The 17,945-nt window shown below is 38.9% G+C and overlaps 1 protein-coding gene across 1 annotated transcript in view; it reads left to right on the forward strand.

The window, feature by feature from the left end:
- MICU2 (mitochondrial calcium uptake 2) overlaps positions 1-17,382 on the forward strand; it is a 39,080-nt gene extending 21,698 nt beyond the window's left edge. Inside the window, exons 7-11 of the mRNA XM_010170276.1 lie at positions 4,210-4,307; positions 12,931-13,102; positions 13,374-13,482; positions 16,830-16,987; positions 17,278-17,382. Of these exons, the coding sequence (XP_010168578.1) occupies positions 4,210-4,307; positions 12,931-13,102; positions 13,374-13,482; positions 16,830-16,987; positions 17,278-17,382 (642 nt within the window). The remainder of the gene's footprint in view (positions 1-4,209; positions 4,308-12,930; positions 13,103-13,373; positions 13,483-16,829; positions 16,988-17,277) is intronic.
- Positions 17,383-17,945: the final 563 nt, after the last annotated feature.

The following is a 17,945-nucleotide window of genomic DNA, read 5'->3' on the forward strand; positions in this document are numbered from 1 at the left end:
GCTTGTTCTAACTGGTCCATGTCTTTCTTATGTTGGGGGCTCCAGAACTGGACGCAGCACTCCAGGTGGGGCCTTACAAGAGCGGAGTAGAGGGGCAGAATCACCTCCCTCGACCTGCTGGACACGCTTCTCTTGATGCAGCCCAGGACACGGTTATTGGCCTTCTGGGCTGCAAGCGCACATTGTCTGCTCGTGTTCAGCTTCTCGCTCACCACCACTCCCAAGTGCTTCTCTTCAGAACTGGTCTCAAGCTATTCATTGCCTATCCTGTATTTGTGCTTGGGGTTACCCTGACCCAGATGCAGGACCTTGCATTTGGCCTTGTTGAACTTCACGATGTTAGCACAGGCCCACCTCTCAAGCCTGTCAAGGTCCCTCTGGATGGCGTCCCGACCCTCCAGTGTGTCAACCGCACCACACAGCTTGGTGTCGTCGGCAAACTTGCTGAGGGTGCACTCAATCCCACTGTCCATGTCACTGACAAAGATGTTGAACAGCACCGGTCCCAATACCGACCCTTGAGGAACACCACTCGTCACTGGTTTCCACCCGGACTTTGAGCTGTTGACCACAACTCTTTGAGTGCGGCCATCCAGCCAGTTCCTTATCCACCGAGTGGTTCATCCATCAAACCCACATGTTTCCAGTTTAGAGACAAGGATGTCATGTGGGACAGTGTCAAACACCTTGCACAAGTTCAGGTAGATGACATCAGTTGCTTTAGCCTTATCCACCGGTGTTGTAACCCCATCATAAAAGGCCACCAGACTGGTCAGGCACGATTTGCCTTTGGTGAAGCTATGTATTGTTCATTCTGGCATCCACTTGTGGCTGTCCAGGCTTTGCCAAAAGAGACTGCTTTTGGAGATCAGGATCTCCTGGTCTCACTAGCTTGCCTGTTCACAGTTCTTTTGACTAGCTGTACCTGGCAAGATTAATTTCATAATGGATACATCTTTTAAACCTTCTTCCCAGAACTGAGTTTTAGGATATATCCCAACACCTCATTGACTCTCAAAATGACAGGAAGTTTGATGCTCTTGAGCAGTGTTCAAGGCTAGGCTGCTTAGATTGAAGCTACATTGCCTCCAGGGATAGGAGCCTGGCATGATGAATTGACTAATCTAGCAGCTGAAAAACAAAGAGCGTTTCAGAGAAGTGGACTTGGAAAAATTTGCAAAGATATAGTCTTAACTTTGGAAAGTTTGGGGACGTTACTAGCAGACAGAAACTAAAATATAATTCCCTTGACCCTCCTCTCTTTTCTGCCCCTGTTCTTCATCTATTCACCCTCCTTCTTCCTTAGCCAAAAAACAATTAAATCCAAAATATGTATTATTTTTACAAGCTCTATTGAAACAAGACATTGCACAGCAAATACTGTCTCCCAGGAAGCAAATAAGAGAACAAGGAACATGTTACAGATTTTAATCATGGTGAATGCTTTCCAGTCATGCCTCAGGCAAATTCTGCAATGAAAGGTGGTAAGAATCTAGAGACAGTAAGTCTATTAATGTTTCAGATGAGTTTTGAAAATCAGTTAGGTACATTATTCCGAAAATCCTGTCCCACTGTGTGATAAGTTTCTTCTCAGTGACACTTGTTGCTACTTGCTGCAGTATCTGGTCCTAAATGTCAAAAGCTTAGTGGGGAGCTACAGGCTTAGGTAGGTCTGTGCCCATGACTCAGTGTTTGCAGCATCAGACTTCTGTGTTAACAGTCTGTGTAATGTAATAAGGAAATAAATGTTGTGTTATCTGATCTTGCTTGAAAATGAAATAATTGCATAATTCAGCAGTTCCTGGTGCTTTTGAAAAGGGTACAAGGTGTTAACATTACTCTAGGAACATAACCTTGTGTTTGTAATATGTACACACACGTTCATTAGTTCATATAGACTTGTGTGGCATCAGAGCTTGGTCTTTGGGATTCTTTGTGTGAACCAACAGGAACATGTCTGAGCTCTCCAGTTGAGATACATGTTCCTGCCCCATCCCATGCTTGTATCACTATGAGACTCATAACATCACCCACCCTTCTGCACTCTGTGCATCAGCTTTCTGTAAAAATGGTGCTGTGCTGCACCCTCCCCAGGCTGAAGCCACCAGATAAACCAGAATACAAACCTTCACTCACTTTAGGTAGTAGCTCTATGACTCATAGCTACCAGTCTGGTCCTTTTTACAGCTCCAGGATTAGGTTACCATTTAATTCTCATTGCTAAGAGAGACATTCCAAACATCAGTTATTCTTTTACCTCAGCTCAGGAGGGTGAGGTGTTGGAAATATTAATAGAGCTCTCATTATCTTCTAACAAAGATTGTCATGTCGGTACTAATTTATACAGTTCAGCAGCAAAAGCTCCTAATGATTCTGTGGACAAAAAGGAATTATGTACTAACATGTACTTTAATTTAACAGCATTAAGTCTAGGAAAAGCAATTTTTTGAAATTTTACCCTTAAGCTGTGGTCTCTGTGGTCTGCTATTGCATATTCTGTTTTAAAGAAAGGTACTGTTTTGTAGTTTTAAAATACATTTAACTCTCACTAACACAGTGTTTGGACATCTGCCAATTCCACTTTGGAATTTCAACTGATAAAGAGTAGGTGCATATTTGTTATAAATCCAGGGATAGGCTTTGTCATCTTAGATAAGATGAGATAAGTATTGTTTGTATGTCTTCTTCTAGGCTATAACTAGAGAAACATGAATAGAAGAAAAAAAAAAAAACCCTTTTTCTGTCAGACTTAGATTTTAAAAGGATATTTTAAACCTAATTTTTCTGTTTGTTTTCAATACAACACTGATTTTAATATGGAGTAATTAAATTGGAAGCCTTAAATTGTGTGATCATTAGTTCAGTTTTTCAAATTACAGCAGCAAAGTTATTTCTTGCATTTTTCAAGTCTTTGAAACATGTAAGCAAAAAACACAAAAAGCAGATTAGAATCTCACTGCAGTGAGAAATATGGGGATTCTTCTCTGTTTCTTCTTAGAAAACTTTGCATTCTGACATAAATAGTTTGGGTGTGAATTTCAAATAAGCATACATAAATGTTTGACTTTTGACTTTCAAAAAAGCATATAGCAATGTTTATGCATCAGTCTTCACAGTAATCTGAAGTGTTTAAACTTTAGAAGGATGGATCTTGTGGGTATTTAAATATTCTTTGCCTGGAGTTAAATGATAAAGTTCAATAAGTACAGTTTGTGTATAGCTTGAAAAGTTTTTTTTCTAGGTTCACTCATACATAACTTGTATCACTGGCATTTAGTGAATTGTAGCTTGCAGTAGAAATGAGGAATGTTGCCTCTTTAACTATAAAATAACTGTGTCACATATGCAGGAAGCATGAAACACACAGTGGACTAATGGGACTTGTTATTGATGATGCTGAAAGCTAAATAACCATTAGTATTAAATCTTATGAATAGACTCTTGTCTTTCATCATACCTCTTCAACCAGATAAAAGACACAGAGGCTATTTAGATGTCATAAGAAGTTTGTTGAAATCCCTCTGGACTTACAAAAAAAATTCTCTCTTCTTGTTGCTTAGTGTTTTGTTGCGTTCAAAGAAATGCCAGTATGCTAGTGCTGAAAGAAGAATAGAACAAAAATCCAGCATTATGTGTGGTTTTAGGCTTGTTAAAGATGCTGTTGAGTTGAAATAATGTGCATCCTTTTTCTGCAGAAATCTCTTAGTCAAGTTTAAAAAGCATATAGAAATGTTAATAACATTGAAAATTTGCAAGGAGCCTTGAAAGGCCATATTATAAAAGAGCACTTTATATTTTTCTAGTTTTGTTTTTTAGACTATTAATTAATGTTTTTAAATGGCTGTATCAAATTAGAAATATCTGACTAAACATTTTTGCTATGATGTTAACTTTATTTAAAGCCTCTATTCACCTAAGCATAATGGCTTTTAAAGATTTCACTAGCAACCTTCTCATTTCTAATAATAAAATACACCGAAGCTGGCTGTAAATTGTACTCATATATAGTAATATAATACACTGTAACCAGTTGATGTGAAAGAATTATTCAGCTCTGAGATCCTGTGTGATAGCTTTGGGAACAGTAATTAAATTGCAAGTATCTCTAGTGAAATTCTATTTAAAATAAATAATTCCATATTTGTGCTGAATAGATATTAATAATCATACAATGCATAATAATTAATCATACAGTTTTTTGTTTTATAGGGAGCAGAACTGGAAAGCTCTGGTGTTAATACAATGTTGCTGGTACATTTCTTCGGAAAAGAAGGAAAGGACAAACTTCGCTATTCTGAGTTTTTCAGGTATTTTTTTTCAGCTAGGCAAGCCTAACAGCAACCAGTCCTGTTCTTCCTCCCTCTGCTTTGCACCAACGCTGCCATTAATTTGACCCCACACTGAGCTGATTCAGAAAGTTAAGCAGGTAATCAAGCAGGAGGTTATTCATCATTTTCCATGATTAAATTTCTAGTTTAGCTCCCAGGGTCTCCTTGTCTGCAGGAGGAGTTGAGCACCATCATAACTCCAAAGCAGCAGTGGGCCTGGTCGTGAGGGTTGAGACTACCATGCTTGGCAACTGTGTGATGGCATACCTTAAGGCAATATAATTAATGAGTATTTTTCTTTTTCTTGATCAAATCACCCAAAAAAGTGAACTGCTAATCAATTGTCAAAGCTTTTCTGAGCTGAGACACCCTCATCCCCATTACAACTGTCATGGTAGGCTACAGGCAACTTCTCTGCTTGCTTCAAATTCCAGCTTCTATTAAAGCTTTACCTGTGTGTTTCCTTTACCCTTTGAACTACTTTTGCAATGGGACTACGCAGATACTTCACGGCACTTATGTCAGAACTGAGAATTAACTCAGATGGTAAACACATCAGACTGAAACTGCAGAGGAATACCAAGTGTATGTTACACCTGGAAACTCAGCATTTTGTCTATTTCACTGTAAACTTTGCAAAATCAGGAGTTAATAGAAAGTTCTAACACTGATGTAGGGAATCAATTCAGCTTATACATCATATACATGTCAGAACAATGGTGCGTTCTTTGTCTACATTGGAGTAGGATGTTCTGCTGTGGTTGCTAGCAACCTGAAAACCCAACCAGGTACCAGCTGTTAGTGTTTTAATTGGATGAGCTTCTTTCTTCTAGTGATTTTTTCAATCAGTAATGATTACCATCACCTACACAGCATCACAGCTTAACTGGTTAAAACTCTCTGTTACTTGGGAAATCAATTTCTCCTGTTAGTATGAACTCCAGACACATCTTGCTATGTGAACTTGGGCCCAGAATCCAAATGCACAGTCTTTCTTTGAGATAAGTGGAAGTTAAGTGCCTAAATAACTGTGTGAATCTTTACACACATCTTGTAGCACAACATCAAGAGTAGATTATCTACGTCAGTGTTACCTTTTCTACAAAAACAATCAGTCATTTACAGACTGCCAAAATAAATTGGGATAATATGTTTTACTTCAATTTATGTTCAGAAGCAGGGGAATCTGTGTCAGCCTTCTTAAAAATTAATGTTGTTGCAATTGATAATGGTTTGGGGAAAGCCAGAGTAGAAAAGGAAGAGTGGCAATTTTTCTAACACTAAAAAGTGTTCAGCTCCACTGGCTCTGGTATACACCAGTCTTCAAATAAACAAAAGTTCTCTTTTGAAGACCTCAACTCAATAGGAATTTAAGTGAGCAAAATAAGTTTAAGATGCCTCCCTTTTCTATAAATACTGTAGAACCTCTCAATGAAACAAAAGACAGAGAGCACCAGTAAAAGGTTGTGTTTGCATATACAGTGTAAACTGAAAAGCCTCAGGTTTTAGATAAAATCCTACACTGACCCAATGAGGCATGACATTGATGAAACTATGTACCTAGTACATTCAGAACACGTAGGTTAAAGACCTTTGCCTACCACACAGATAGAGGCCTGTAATCAAAATCAAACTCCCACATCTTGCTCTTAAAATTTGTGGGATAAGTGTAAGGTTTAATGCAGGTAATTTTTCAACAGTGGCATTTATGTTTCGTAGAGCTGGAATGTGCCTCTTTATCACTGCGTAGACACTCCATCTCGGTTGCAACATGACAGTGAAGTTTGTTTAACACGCAGAAAGGTGAATAAAAGGATCACTGTCTTTTTAACCTGTGTGAAGATATCACCTTTCACATGATTTTATTTGCAAGTAAATCAAGCACATCATTTCTAGGTTCCTATTGTTCAGAGAAAATGTGATTTCTATCTGATGGCCTCTCATAACATTTTACCTTACGCGAGAAGCTATTGTTGGCTGTTTGATCAAAGTGCCACGCTGTTTTTACAAGAGATGACTGATGAGCTGTACAGACATAGATCACTGTCAAAAGCAGAAAATAATGATGGCAAATGCTTTTATCATTTTCCAAGTTCTTGCCTAGAAAGCTTTTCCATTGATCAGTGTAGTACCTAGTAGAAAGTCGGGGTGATTAGGTTTGATTAGAACACACTAAAACTTGTCCCATTAGTTAAATACACAGATATTGCTGTGCTGCTTTCTTTGTGAAATGTCAGTGTACTTACCTGAGAATTCAGAAAGCTGGGACTAGTGTTCTCACCTCATTACTTACATATATTTTCCTCATGCTTCCTCCTTTTCAGTTTGGCTGGCGTTAAAAAATCCTTTTGTAAGTGTGCAACCATCTGTATCTACAGGTACACCAGTGATGTCCGACCCTTTCAGCCCACAGTCGAAACATTTAAAACACATTGAACAGCCACAGTCAATATATCAGGGCAATTAATTTGCCTTCTTCTCTTTTCTTTGCATTCAGACGGCACGCAGAAAATGGAAACGGTCTGCATCTCTTCAGGCAACATGGAGCTGATGTAAGCCAGCTCTTGTGCCTCCCTCCCTACTGCCCCAAACACAGGAGGCACACTGATTATAGGGAGGGGAAACAGTTAAGCAGGCTGTGCTCCCATCTGTCTCCGCCTGGTGCATGGTTCTTTGGAAATCATAGGTAGGCAATACACACAAGGACAATCCTTAGGCTGTTTTTTACTGGGCATAAGGAATGAGACCATGAAACAGAATATCAGATAATTTTTCATCCTATCTTGGGCTGCTGGGAACATGCAAGTAAAGAACTAACCCTCTCACAGGTATTTCATGACACCAGTCAAGCAGCATTGGTGAGACTCCCGATTCATTCTGCAGGGGCTGCTTAGAAGTAGTGGAAGCAATGCAGGAAGCACACCATCCTACATCTTTCACATAGTAACAAGGTGGTTTCAGAGATCTTAAGGTAGGACTCAAGGAACACATGTTCAGCTCCAGACTGCTACATGATTTCTTGCCAGTTTTATTGTCCTTAACATAAGGACAATATAATAATTATTAATAATTCACAACTTAAAAAGCAACAGCTTGTTTCCCTGGCAAAAGTTAGGAAATTTAAATGAAATTATTCTGAATATGGTCACGTACATCACTAGTAAAAGTGGTGCCTCCTGGTCGAAAGCAGCTGGAATCATTATTCTCCTGTATCAGTTTAAGAAAACTTAAAACAATATGCAGCAAACCTAAAATCGTATAACAAAGAAGGGCAAATTTAATGCAAGAAGCTGTAACCAAGTGAGACTTTCTTCTCAGAAAACCTGAACACATTTCTGTTTCACGGGACCAACACTCAGTTTTACACCTCAACAATATAATCTTCTAATACCAGGCTCCATCTTATAGAATGTCGGATTTCAAACATGAAGTCAGAAGTTCTTTGGGATTCCAGGCTTTTTTTTCTTATGCGTAGCAGTTTCCCCCGGTTTGTGAGACATAAGTAATTTTTGGTCGTTTCCTTCCAAAAAATGTGTCACTTGTGATTTAATTTCCAGCTATATTGTATGTACTATTTTTTTATTCTGAATAGAAAACTATTCAGTTTTCTAGGTATAGCAAATATTTCTTCTTGACAGACACTGTTTTTTTCCCTGAAAAAGTCCCTTACTGATCTTGTTTAAGTATGTCTAATCCCAAATAAAAGAGGAGACAGTAATTCACTCCCTAAATAGTTTACGACTACTATTATTTTTTTGTGTAATCTGTCCCCAAGCAAGCTTAAATCTCTCACAATCTCCTTGAAGGAAAAAAAAAAAAAACAAACTGCAGAGAGTATGGAAAGAATATGCAAAAAACTTTGATTGGTGTATTTTTTTCCTGGGAGGGCTCATAAAAAGTACTTCTCAGTATGGTTAAAAAATGGGCATCTTTTAATCATATAAGGAAAATTAACATTTCAAATCCATTTTATGGCATTTTCTCATCTGATTTATTGCTTCAAAATTTTTCATCAGTTAATAGAAGTTTGCACCAAAAATATAATTTAATAAAGGTTTCCTTTTTATGTTCTGCTTTAGCTTGAAAATCCTAAATTGTATAACCATACACAAAACGTGCCTTTTCCCTCCCTATCCTGTTTCTTTCCTTGAGCATTTTGAATTCCTTGGTACATTTAATTTGAAACCTTTCATTTAAGAAAACAGAATGATCGGGCTGAACCAACTAGTGGAGACCTTTGTCTGGTCCAGCTCTGTGTTTGTGGCGATGCATGGATGCAGGATCTCCTTCGGGCAGTATCATCAACCAGGAGTGCTTTTGCTGTGATGATAGCTCGTACATTTTCAGTGGTTTTCATCTAGGGATTTGGAAGTGCTTTGCAGGAATAGAATATGATTGCCTCTTTATTTGTCTCTGTACCTCCACTTGTATCTATTATTATTGTTATTCTGAAAATGGTGAGATTGATTAACTGTCTTACTGCTTGCAAAACTGAATTTACAATCAGAAATCCAAATGTCCTCTAAAGGTCAATGGTCAGTCCCTTACTAGATTTTCTATATTCTGTTTTGAAGGTCAGATTTGCAAAAAAACAACCTTGCTGCTGGTTTGCAACAGTCCTTTGGTGCAGAAAGGGTTATCAAGTCTTCAAAAGGACTTCAGTGTCCAAAGAGGAGTGGAAGCAGAGTACAGATACCCAGGTGGTATAGCCACCACTATCTCAATTGTTAAGTTTCCTTCCTACAAATCAGTGCAACAAGAACTAGTCAGTTCTGTATTAGCATGTTAAAGCTCTACAAAGACTTTCAGTTCAGGTCAAGAGAGAGAAGAAGGAAAACTTTCCCTAACCTTTCCTTTTGTGTTCTGTTCTACTGCTTTGTGTTCCCTGCACTTCACTGCAACATCTCAGGTTGGAGGGGGAATAGCTGCATTCCTGAAGTCTCCCCACCTCTATTACATTTTCACTTCTATTAAAGCCAAGTTGTCAAAAAGTCTTGAGAGACTCCCTCTTTCTATAGATCTGTAAAGCACATTACAAAATGAGGGGTAAATCCTGATAAGGTTGCTGAATGCTGTTGTAACATGATAACGAATTTGGCCATTGGCCTTCAACGTGGGTGTTTTAGAGTGTGGATAAAACAGGCTGTCTTAAAGAAAGTACTGTCTGTTCCTAGCCTTTTCCCTGTGTTATGAACTTATGACTTACCTTTCCTTTTTGTTATTTGGAAATTTATGGCTTGCTTTTATTCTCAAGCTACTATAGCATAAGAGTATTCCCAGTGTAATTGTTTTGAATTGTAGAGCACATCTACAATCAGAATCCTGTTCCTGTACTTGAATTATGGCTCCCTTCAAAGTCCCTGGCCAAGCTCACACTGACTTTGGGAGAGCAAGAATTTCATTCCTATGCTTGTTTTTCCTAATATCTGGAGAAATTTTTAAGGAATTTCCAGCTGAAAGTCATCACACCGTGATCCAGAAGATACAAAAGCAAGTATCCCTAGTGGTGTCCTGGCATTTAAGTATCAAGTTTTACTTCCTAACCAGAAAGTTATTTTTAATAACTTTCGCTTAAAAAAAACCTCATTAGGATTTTTAACTCTCACATCTGGGAATAAGAGTGACCTAGAATGTTGATGCGATGATTCATAGTATTTTAATTTTTGTAATATAGGAGAGTATCACATACAAATTTTAAATTGCACATTTCAGCTGCTGCTCCAAGTAGTGTTTTGTACAGCAGGAAATCTTCCCACTCTGGCTTGCCAGGAGCAAGCCTGCAAGTTGAAATGAAATATCCATTTTAATTTTTTTGTACCTAAATAAGTAATTCCCAGTCCCTTCCCTAATCTGTGTATTGCAGCAAGATGCGCAGCTTTTGTGCCATAGGAAGGGTGCAGTGTCATTGCCCCAAAGCAACTGGAAAGGGCAAGAACCCAGGCCTGAGAAAAGGCATTGAAAACCCACAGTGGGCATGGGGAAATACAACACTTCATTCACTGACTGACTAGAAGAGACTGTAGAAGCAAGCACGTGTCAAAAATGCCACAGCCAAAGCCTTCACTTTCCTCTTTGGCTTTGCTGCACCTTTCAGCTGGCTGATATGTGTGGCAGGGTGGGCCACTCACTCCTTCCTCAGTATGTAGAAATGCCTGGTCTTTCAGCTGTGCTGCCTTTATTGGGTATGGCTAGAGGGCAGGTCACTGAGGGTTTTCTGCTTAAGGAAATGCAATATTTAGAAAAGATGGAAGAATATGTAGTTTGTCATCACACATGGCTACTGACCAGTACAGCAAATGACTGAGTTAGTTCCCCAAGATAAATAACTCATACTTTCAATAACAGACCTTCAGTCTGTTGCAAAATATGTCCATCTTTCATAGATTAAAAGCCAAGAAAATGAAATACATGGTGCCTTGTTTCCCTGCATCCATGTTTTAGGCACATTTCTGAAAGTGACCTAATTCTCAGCAGCTTCTCCTCCCCCACACCATGCATTACATTGGTTGGAAACAGCAGTCAAAGATGTAGTTACCATTCCGCATGGTCTCTGCTGTGACTTCCAGCCAAGCGCAATCCACGCGTCCCAGATATCATCTACTCCTTGCCATTGATGGACACTCCCAAAATGCAGCCAAGTGGCCCTAGTCAGTCTCTGCTGGACTGATGCCATGCCTGGTCTACATGCCTGGTCCATGCTGTCCTCTCCTCCAGCCCTGCCTCCTTTCCCAGGATCTGGGGAGGCTCTTGCAGGCGGTGCGGCAGGACTGCTTCTGCCAGCCCATGCTGGCCGGTCTCCCTGGCACATGCTGACTGCGGGGCTGGACAGGGGCAGCAATCACCTCACGAGTTACAAGGACAGGAGCTGCATCTGAAAACTGAAGAGTGGTTTGCAGGCTGTGCAAGTAAGCTCTTACTGGTCTGTAAGACAAGGGGTCTCCCCTTCACACTGGTGGCACAAACAGTTCCTTTGGTGTTTCATCCCCCTGTGAGAGGGAGAGTCAGGGGACTTGAAAGTGAGCCAAGTCTTAAGGTGGACCATAGAGAAGATACCTCAGTGTTTGACTATGCGGTGGAAGCCTTGTAACCCCCTTTACTGGATGAGAAAAATGCCCATATAAAATTTGAGAGCATATCATACCCCTCCTCAGAATTACCCTAATAAAACTAGCCTGAAACTTAAAATCACTTCCACTCTCAGGCTTTCATTTACTTGCATGTCCTGAGCCGTGAAGCATTTGTTGGCCCTTTATTTGCACATGCAGCTCTAATTATTAGAGGAAAAAATACAAGAGAGAGCTTATGCTGCAACAGCAATCTTCAGCTAACCCCTTGTGGACTTCACAGAGCTTTGAGCTACTAATTGTCCAAGTGATCTCATTAAAGAACTAAAGATAGCTGTGCGGACTAAAATGCTGTAATTTCAGGGGAAAGAATTCAAACCCAGTGAGGCTGTGCAAACAATGATGAGCAAATGAGCCTCTGCAGATATTTGCTACACAGACCTTTAGCTGTCCTTTTCTCCAACTAATTGCTTTGTCCCAATATAGGAGTTTTTCATTCTCTCCTGTCAATAATTTTTGCAACTCAATAAAGCAGGGTTCTTTCTAAGTACTAAAGGGATTCTAGCAAGCATCACTCTGTTTTTAGACTTTGTTTATATTTTAAAATTATCACTTTTTTGATTGCCCCATTTCTGAAGTGGAAATTACCAAATGGGTCGCATAGTATTGTCTTTACTTTCTCAAAATTCATGTCAGGCCAGAAGAAATTCTGATGGCCGCATAGACCAAACCGGGGAAATGCAAAGCTACAACTCTGCTTATAGTTCTAGCTCTGTACCTGCAGGTTATTACTTGCTCCTCGTGCTTCTTGGGGTTTTTTCTTCCTAAAAGAATGGATGTCTCCTAAAAACCTTGATGTCCACCCCTTCCTTTTTCAGACAGCTCTCTTCATACCTTCCCAGACACCTGCAACATCATTTTCTGTGCTCTTCTGAACTCTGTACATGTCAATTGTAATCCTCCCTAATCCATCCTTTAGTCATTGCAGAACTGATTTGCCAAACCTCTCTTTGCAGTTATAATCTTTGAGGCTTTTAGTCATCTTTTCCTGCAGTAATGATTTCAAGTTTCCTCTTTTCTTTCACCTTTGTGATTATTAGGGCCTCATCTTTCTATGCACTTTCTAACCTTGTCATTCCTCTCTTATTAATACGAAATTTCATAAATCATGCGTCAGGCCTTTAGTTACTGAGTCCTTTTTCATTCATTCATTATAATACTGCCTAACCAATTATTTTATCTCATTATCTGCACATTTTTAAACATTAGTGAAAACCAGAGGCCAGGTTATCTGTAAATTATCTGGGCAGCAGCGTTCTGTGAATGCAGACTTAGAGAGCACCCTGCTGGTGTCATTATTGAAATGCAGCTCTGGAAACATCTTCATGCACAGGTAAAAACTAAACCAGTGACATTTTAAACAATGATGTCAATAGTATCTGCGATTGAAAGTTAGTGTCTACTTAATGCATTTAGTAGCTAAGGTAGTAGCAGTGATACAGTCATGCAAGTATCAACTAATATCTGTTTACATTTAGATTCATGGAAAATCTGCAAACAGAAGTCCAAGAAATGGAATTCATAAAGTTTTCAAAGGGTTTGAGCGTCATGAGAAAAGAAGACTTTGCAGAATGGTTATTGTACTTCACTGAGGAGGAAAACAATGAAATTTACTGGCAGAATGTGAAAGACAGAATTGAGGCAGGAGAGGTTGGTACATAAAGCACACTTTGTTTTGCTTCCTCATTTGTATGTACAGGTTTTTATCTAATAATGTAACTAGTTTCTAAGTGAATTATTGCAGCCCTTGAATTTTATGCAAATAAGAACAATGATGATTTGCCAACTGAGAAATACAAATATTTACAATGAGTAGGCAGTCACACCTAAACACCAGGTCCCACCAGATTTAATGAAATAGATTTACTTGTGTTTGAATGTATTATTCATTACATATCATCTGAATTCTCTGATACTCTAGAATATCAGTTTAGAAGAATTCAAGACTTTTTGCAAGTTTACAAATAACCTGGAAGACTTTTCTATTGCCATGCAGATGTTTACTGTAGCAAATCGTCCTGTTAAACGGGGTAAGTGCTGCACACCTTTCGTATGTATTTTAAAAAAAAAGAAAAAATGCATTTTTGTTACAGAATTAATGTAAGTAATTTATCCCAGAGTATCTTAAAGTAGCACTGTGAAGTCCAAAAATAGTATACTGCTCTTTATTCTGAATTAATTCTATTTCATTAATAAATAGGAATATAAAGTCCCCAAAATGTTTTGATTTGTAAGTTCTAATGTGCTATCATATGCTGGACTGCTCACAGCAGACAAAACCATAAAATCATAAAGTTTTTTTGCGCAAAGTTCCATCCAGCCTGACCTTAAATGTTTCCAGGGATGGGGCTTCTATCACCTTTCTGGGCAACCTGTGCCAGTGTCTCACCACACTCATCATAAAGTTCCTTCCTTATGTGCAGTCTAAATCTACTCTCTTTCAGTGTGAAACCATTTTGCCTTTTTCTGTCACTACCGTCCTTGATAAAAGGTCTCTCTCCATCTTTTTTATAAGCTCCCTTTATATATTGAAAGGCCACAATAAGGTCTGCTTGGAGCCTTCTCTTCTCCAGGCAGAACAACCCCAACTCTCTCAGCCTTTCTTCACAGGAGAGGTGCTCCAGCCCTCGGATCATTTTTGTGGCCTCCTCTGGACTCGTTCTAACTGGTCTATGTCTTTCTTGAGTTGGGGGCTCCAGAACTGGATGCAGAACTCCAGGTGGTGCCTTACAAGAGTGGAGTAGAGGGGCAGAATCACCTCCCTCGACCTGCTGGCCACGCTTCTCTTGGTGCAGCCCAGGATACAGTTGGCCTTCTGGGCTTCAAGTGCACATTGCCAGCTCATGTCCAGCTTTTCATCCACCAAGTACCCACAAGTCCTTCTCCACCTTGGACTTTATTTAGATTGTCAGTCCAATCTAAATTCTAGATTAGGAAGGATTTATTGAAACAGTACATGATTTAGTAGCAGTTCATGATAACAAAGCTTTTTCTGCATAGTAAAACTAGTTTTCTGAGGAAACTAAACAACAGAAGTTTCTTCTTTTGCAGGGTCTGTAGCATCTTGCTGTGTTTTATTTATTCCTCCATACTGCCTTCTCCATGTGCTTATGTAGTGTTAAGCAATAATGGCTATCAAAAACAAAGTGGTTTTTAAAATAAAAATTTGGAGGAGGGAAGTTTCTTCCTTCCCATATAGCAGAAATAGGAACAATGCAACAAAAGTTTCATGAACATACAAATTTTGTTTTGTTTTTTGTTATAATTCTGAGGTTGTTCCTTATTTGTTATACTTGAAGGACAGCTTTCATAAGTTATTTGAAAATAGCAACATAAAAAGTTCCTAAGGAAATTTGATGAGACACTAACATTCATTGAAATAAATACTTGATGAGCTTATGTGAAAAAGGTGAGAGAGCTAGGAGAGGACAGGAAGATAATTCAGTGTTCTTGAGAGAGAAATGTTTGAATGGGGTTTGAACCAAAGAAGGCCAAGACTGGGGTGGGGTTTACAACTTGTGACAACTTGTGACTTTTCATCATGTCCAGAAGGAGTTTTGTTTCCACAGCCTCGCTGGGCAGCTGTTCTAGTATTTAACCACTTTTATTGTGAAGAGTTTTCTGTGTCAAACCCTTGGTGCAACTTACAATGATTGTGTCTTACCTCCATGCACCTTTGAGAAAAATATGATGCTCTCTTCTCTATAACCCCTTTTAGGTGGTTGAAGGCAGCAGCAATATCCCCCCCTTATATTTCTGTTCTCCTCAGCTTCTCTTCTTCCATCGTGTGCTCCAGTTCCCAGCTGGGTTCATGGCCCTCCTCTCTCTGGTTTCACAACATCTTTCTTCTGTGGGGAGAGACAGATTTTGTTTGCACAAGGTTTACAAAGAGTGAAGAGGAAAATAAGTTCAATTAATGGTGAAATAATAGTCATAAGTGAGATACAAGTGTTTAGCTTACTTCTCTATTTAAGTAGCCATTTTTAAGTGCCAAAGGATGATGAGGCCAACAGTTGGTGTTGACTCTGGTAATGTTTCCTTGTAAAAACTCATTCCTAACCACAGGCAGTTGTGACTCTGTTTATGCACTGTTTATACTATGGTATGCTGTGATTGAAAACAGTCAGGTCCTGAGGTGACTCACAGATGTTGTATGTATACATGTCTAATCCTTTCCTGAATCTCACTGAGCTCTTTGTCTTGCTGTTTGCATGTGTGTATGTGTGTGTATTCACACACATATGAATATTTATCTAAAAATAAGACAGTCCTTTAACCTTTTATTCTAGACTTTTTTTTTTTCTTCTAAGTTAGCAGCTCATATTTTCTCTAAAGTGGACCTTCTTGGCTTGAAGATTATTTTGCTCCACCATTTTAGAAGATCTTTCTCATTTTCTTCATGTTCTGTTCAAAAAAAGCACAGTGCCATATCTGCATTTATATTTAGCTTCAAGACCTGAAACAGTTCACATCTTTTTAAAGACAAAATTAAGACTCTACTATAAGTATCCCATATTTCATGTCCTTTTCAATTGTAGTGTATCCTTTTATGGAGGATTTTTAACTTAGTTATATTTAAACCAAGTGTAAATTAATCAACTGCGGGAATTGTTCAAAGAGGCAAAGATGAGAGCTAAGTCAGGAGTGCTCTTTCCTCTAGTAAGCTTCAAAACTAATCATATTTATAGCTTTATTTATAAACAGCACTTCTTTGTGAAAGCAGAACCATGTTATTACTGTATTTATGGCTTAATTGGACAACTTGCTGTAATAATCTACATCATAGTCTTCCATCATAGTTTCAGAGAAGGTAGAAAGTTTTTTACTACTTTAAAAAATAGAACTGTAGGTACCATGTGCTGTAAACACTGTGTTGACTATTGGATGGTCTGTGTTTCTACAGAGCTGCTGAGGTGATTGTTGGTTGAAGTGGAGCATATTGTAAAATAGTGTTCTCTGAGGAGAAGAGTTTTCTTGCAGAATGAATTGGCATGAAACTGGTTCAAGATCAAATGGTAGTATTTTTTATGAGACTGTAGTAACGCAAACACCATCCATATGCCCAGGTATCAGCCAAAAGTATGCAAGTTTTCAGCATGCAGTATTTCTAGCAAAAATTATCACTCCTGCTGTTTCTTGAGAAGTAGTGCATTTCAAAAGTTTATCACGCAATTAATAAAGATTGTGTTATGAAAGATGAAGCAAGCTCAAGAACACACGAACTGAGGCCTCCTAATAGTTTACTAGTTCACACATCCCAAATTCTCTGGTTAGAATACCCATGGGGCATTGTAAATTGTATAGAATCCTGCTATTTATGTGCTTTCCAATTTCAATGTTTACAGTCACCTGTGATGTAATATTATGTCTTTACTAGCCGAGTTCAAGAGAGCAGTGAAGGTGGCAACAGGACAGGAGCTCTCAGACAATGTTTTGGATACCATCTTCAAGATTTTTGATCTAGATGGAGATGACTGCCTCAGCCACAGCGAGTTTCTTGGAGTCCTGAGAAACCGAATTCATCGAGGCTTGAGGGTAACAAGCTGACATCATTGTTTTTAAATACCACAGATGATTGCTACAGCTGTTTTGTTAACGCTTGTAGAAACACAAGTAGAGATAGTAAATAGAAAGTAGTTACATTTTAAACTGAAGATTCCTAACTGCTTATGAATCTGGGAGGAGTGCTGCCACCAAGTACTTGTTGTTATTATGCATGTGAGCTATGGGAGCAGCAGCATTGCATTGCAGATTATATTGACACAGTCTGTGAATAAGAGTCTTTTTTTGTGTAAATGCTAAACATACTGTTATTTTACTAACAGGTACCGCAACAGCAAGGCATTCAAGGTTACTGGAAGTGTGTGAAAAGAGAAAGCATTAAAGGAGCCAAAGAACTGTGGAAGCAAACTGGGAAGAGTCCTTTTTAAAGCAGTCCATTGTTCTTTTGCTATAAATGTTGTTATTTAGTGGGGTTTGTCTGTCCTGTTTACATAATAGCTAAATCAAAAATACTCTTTTCTTTTTTTTTTCTTTTTTTAACTATAGTTAAACTTTAACCCAGCCTCTAATGCAGTAATTTTATATCATTCTAGTGCAATCAGTTTGGTTTACAGAACTGTTACCACTTTTGACCTCCATACAGAAGTACTTTTGTTCTAGGGAATAGTGTTGTTTACTCCTCTGTGGAGTCTAGCCCTGCGCTGTAGCATACAGAATACACAGGATGTAATAGTGGCCACTGGCTGGAACGTCACAGCAATATCATCTCCTGATGGAAGAGTGGAGATCATCTCAGTTAGCCACTAACACAGCAGTTCTCTTTCCCTGGCAAGGATAGAGGTCCAGAAGACCACTTGCACAATCCATGCAAATCAAGTTATCCTAAATCAAAAAGGAAGATTCACGTGGTTCATGCCCTCATTCCTGTGAACTGCTTGTGTGCTAGTTCCTAGTGGATGATTCCACCAGATCCTGAGTGGATGTCTGATTT

This window comes from Antrostomus carolinensis, unplaced genomic scaffold (assembly GCF_000700745.2).
Source record: "Antrostomus carolinensis isolate BGI_N321 unplaced genomic scaffold, ASM70074v2 scaffold9896, whole genome shotgun sequence".
Classification (NCBI taxonomy): Eukaryota; Metazoa; Chordata; class Aves; order Caprimulgiformes; family Caprimulgidae; genus Antrostomus; species Antrostomus carolinensis.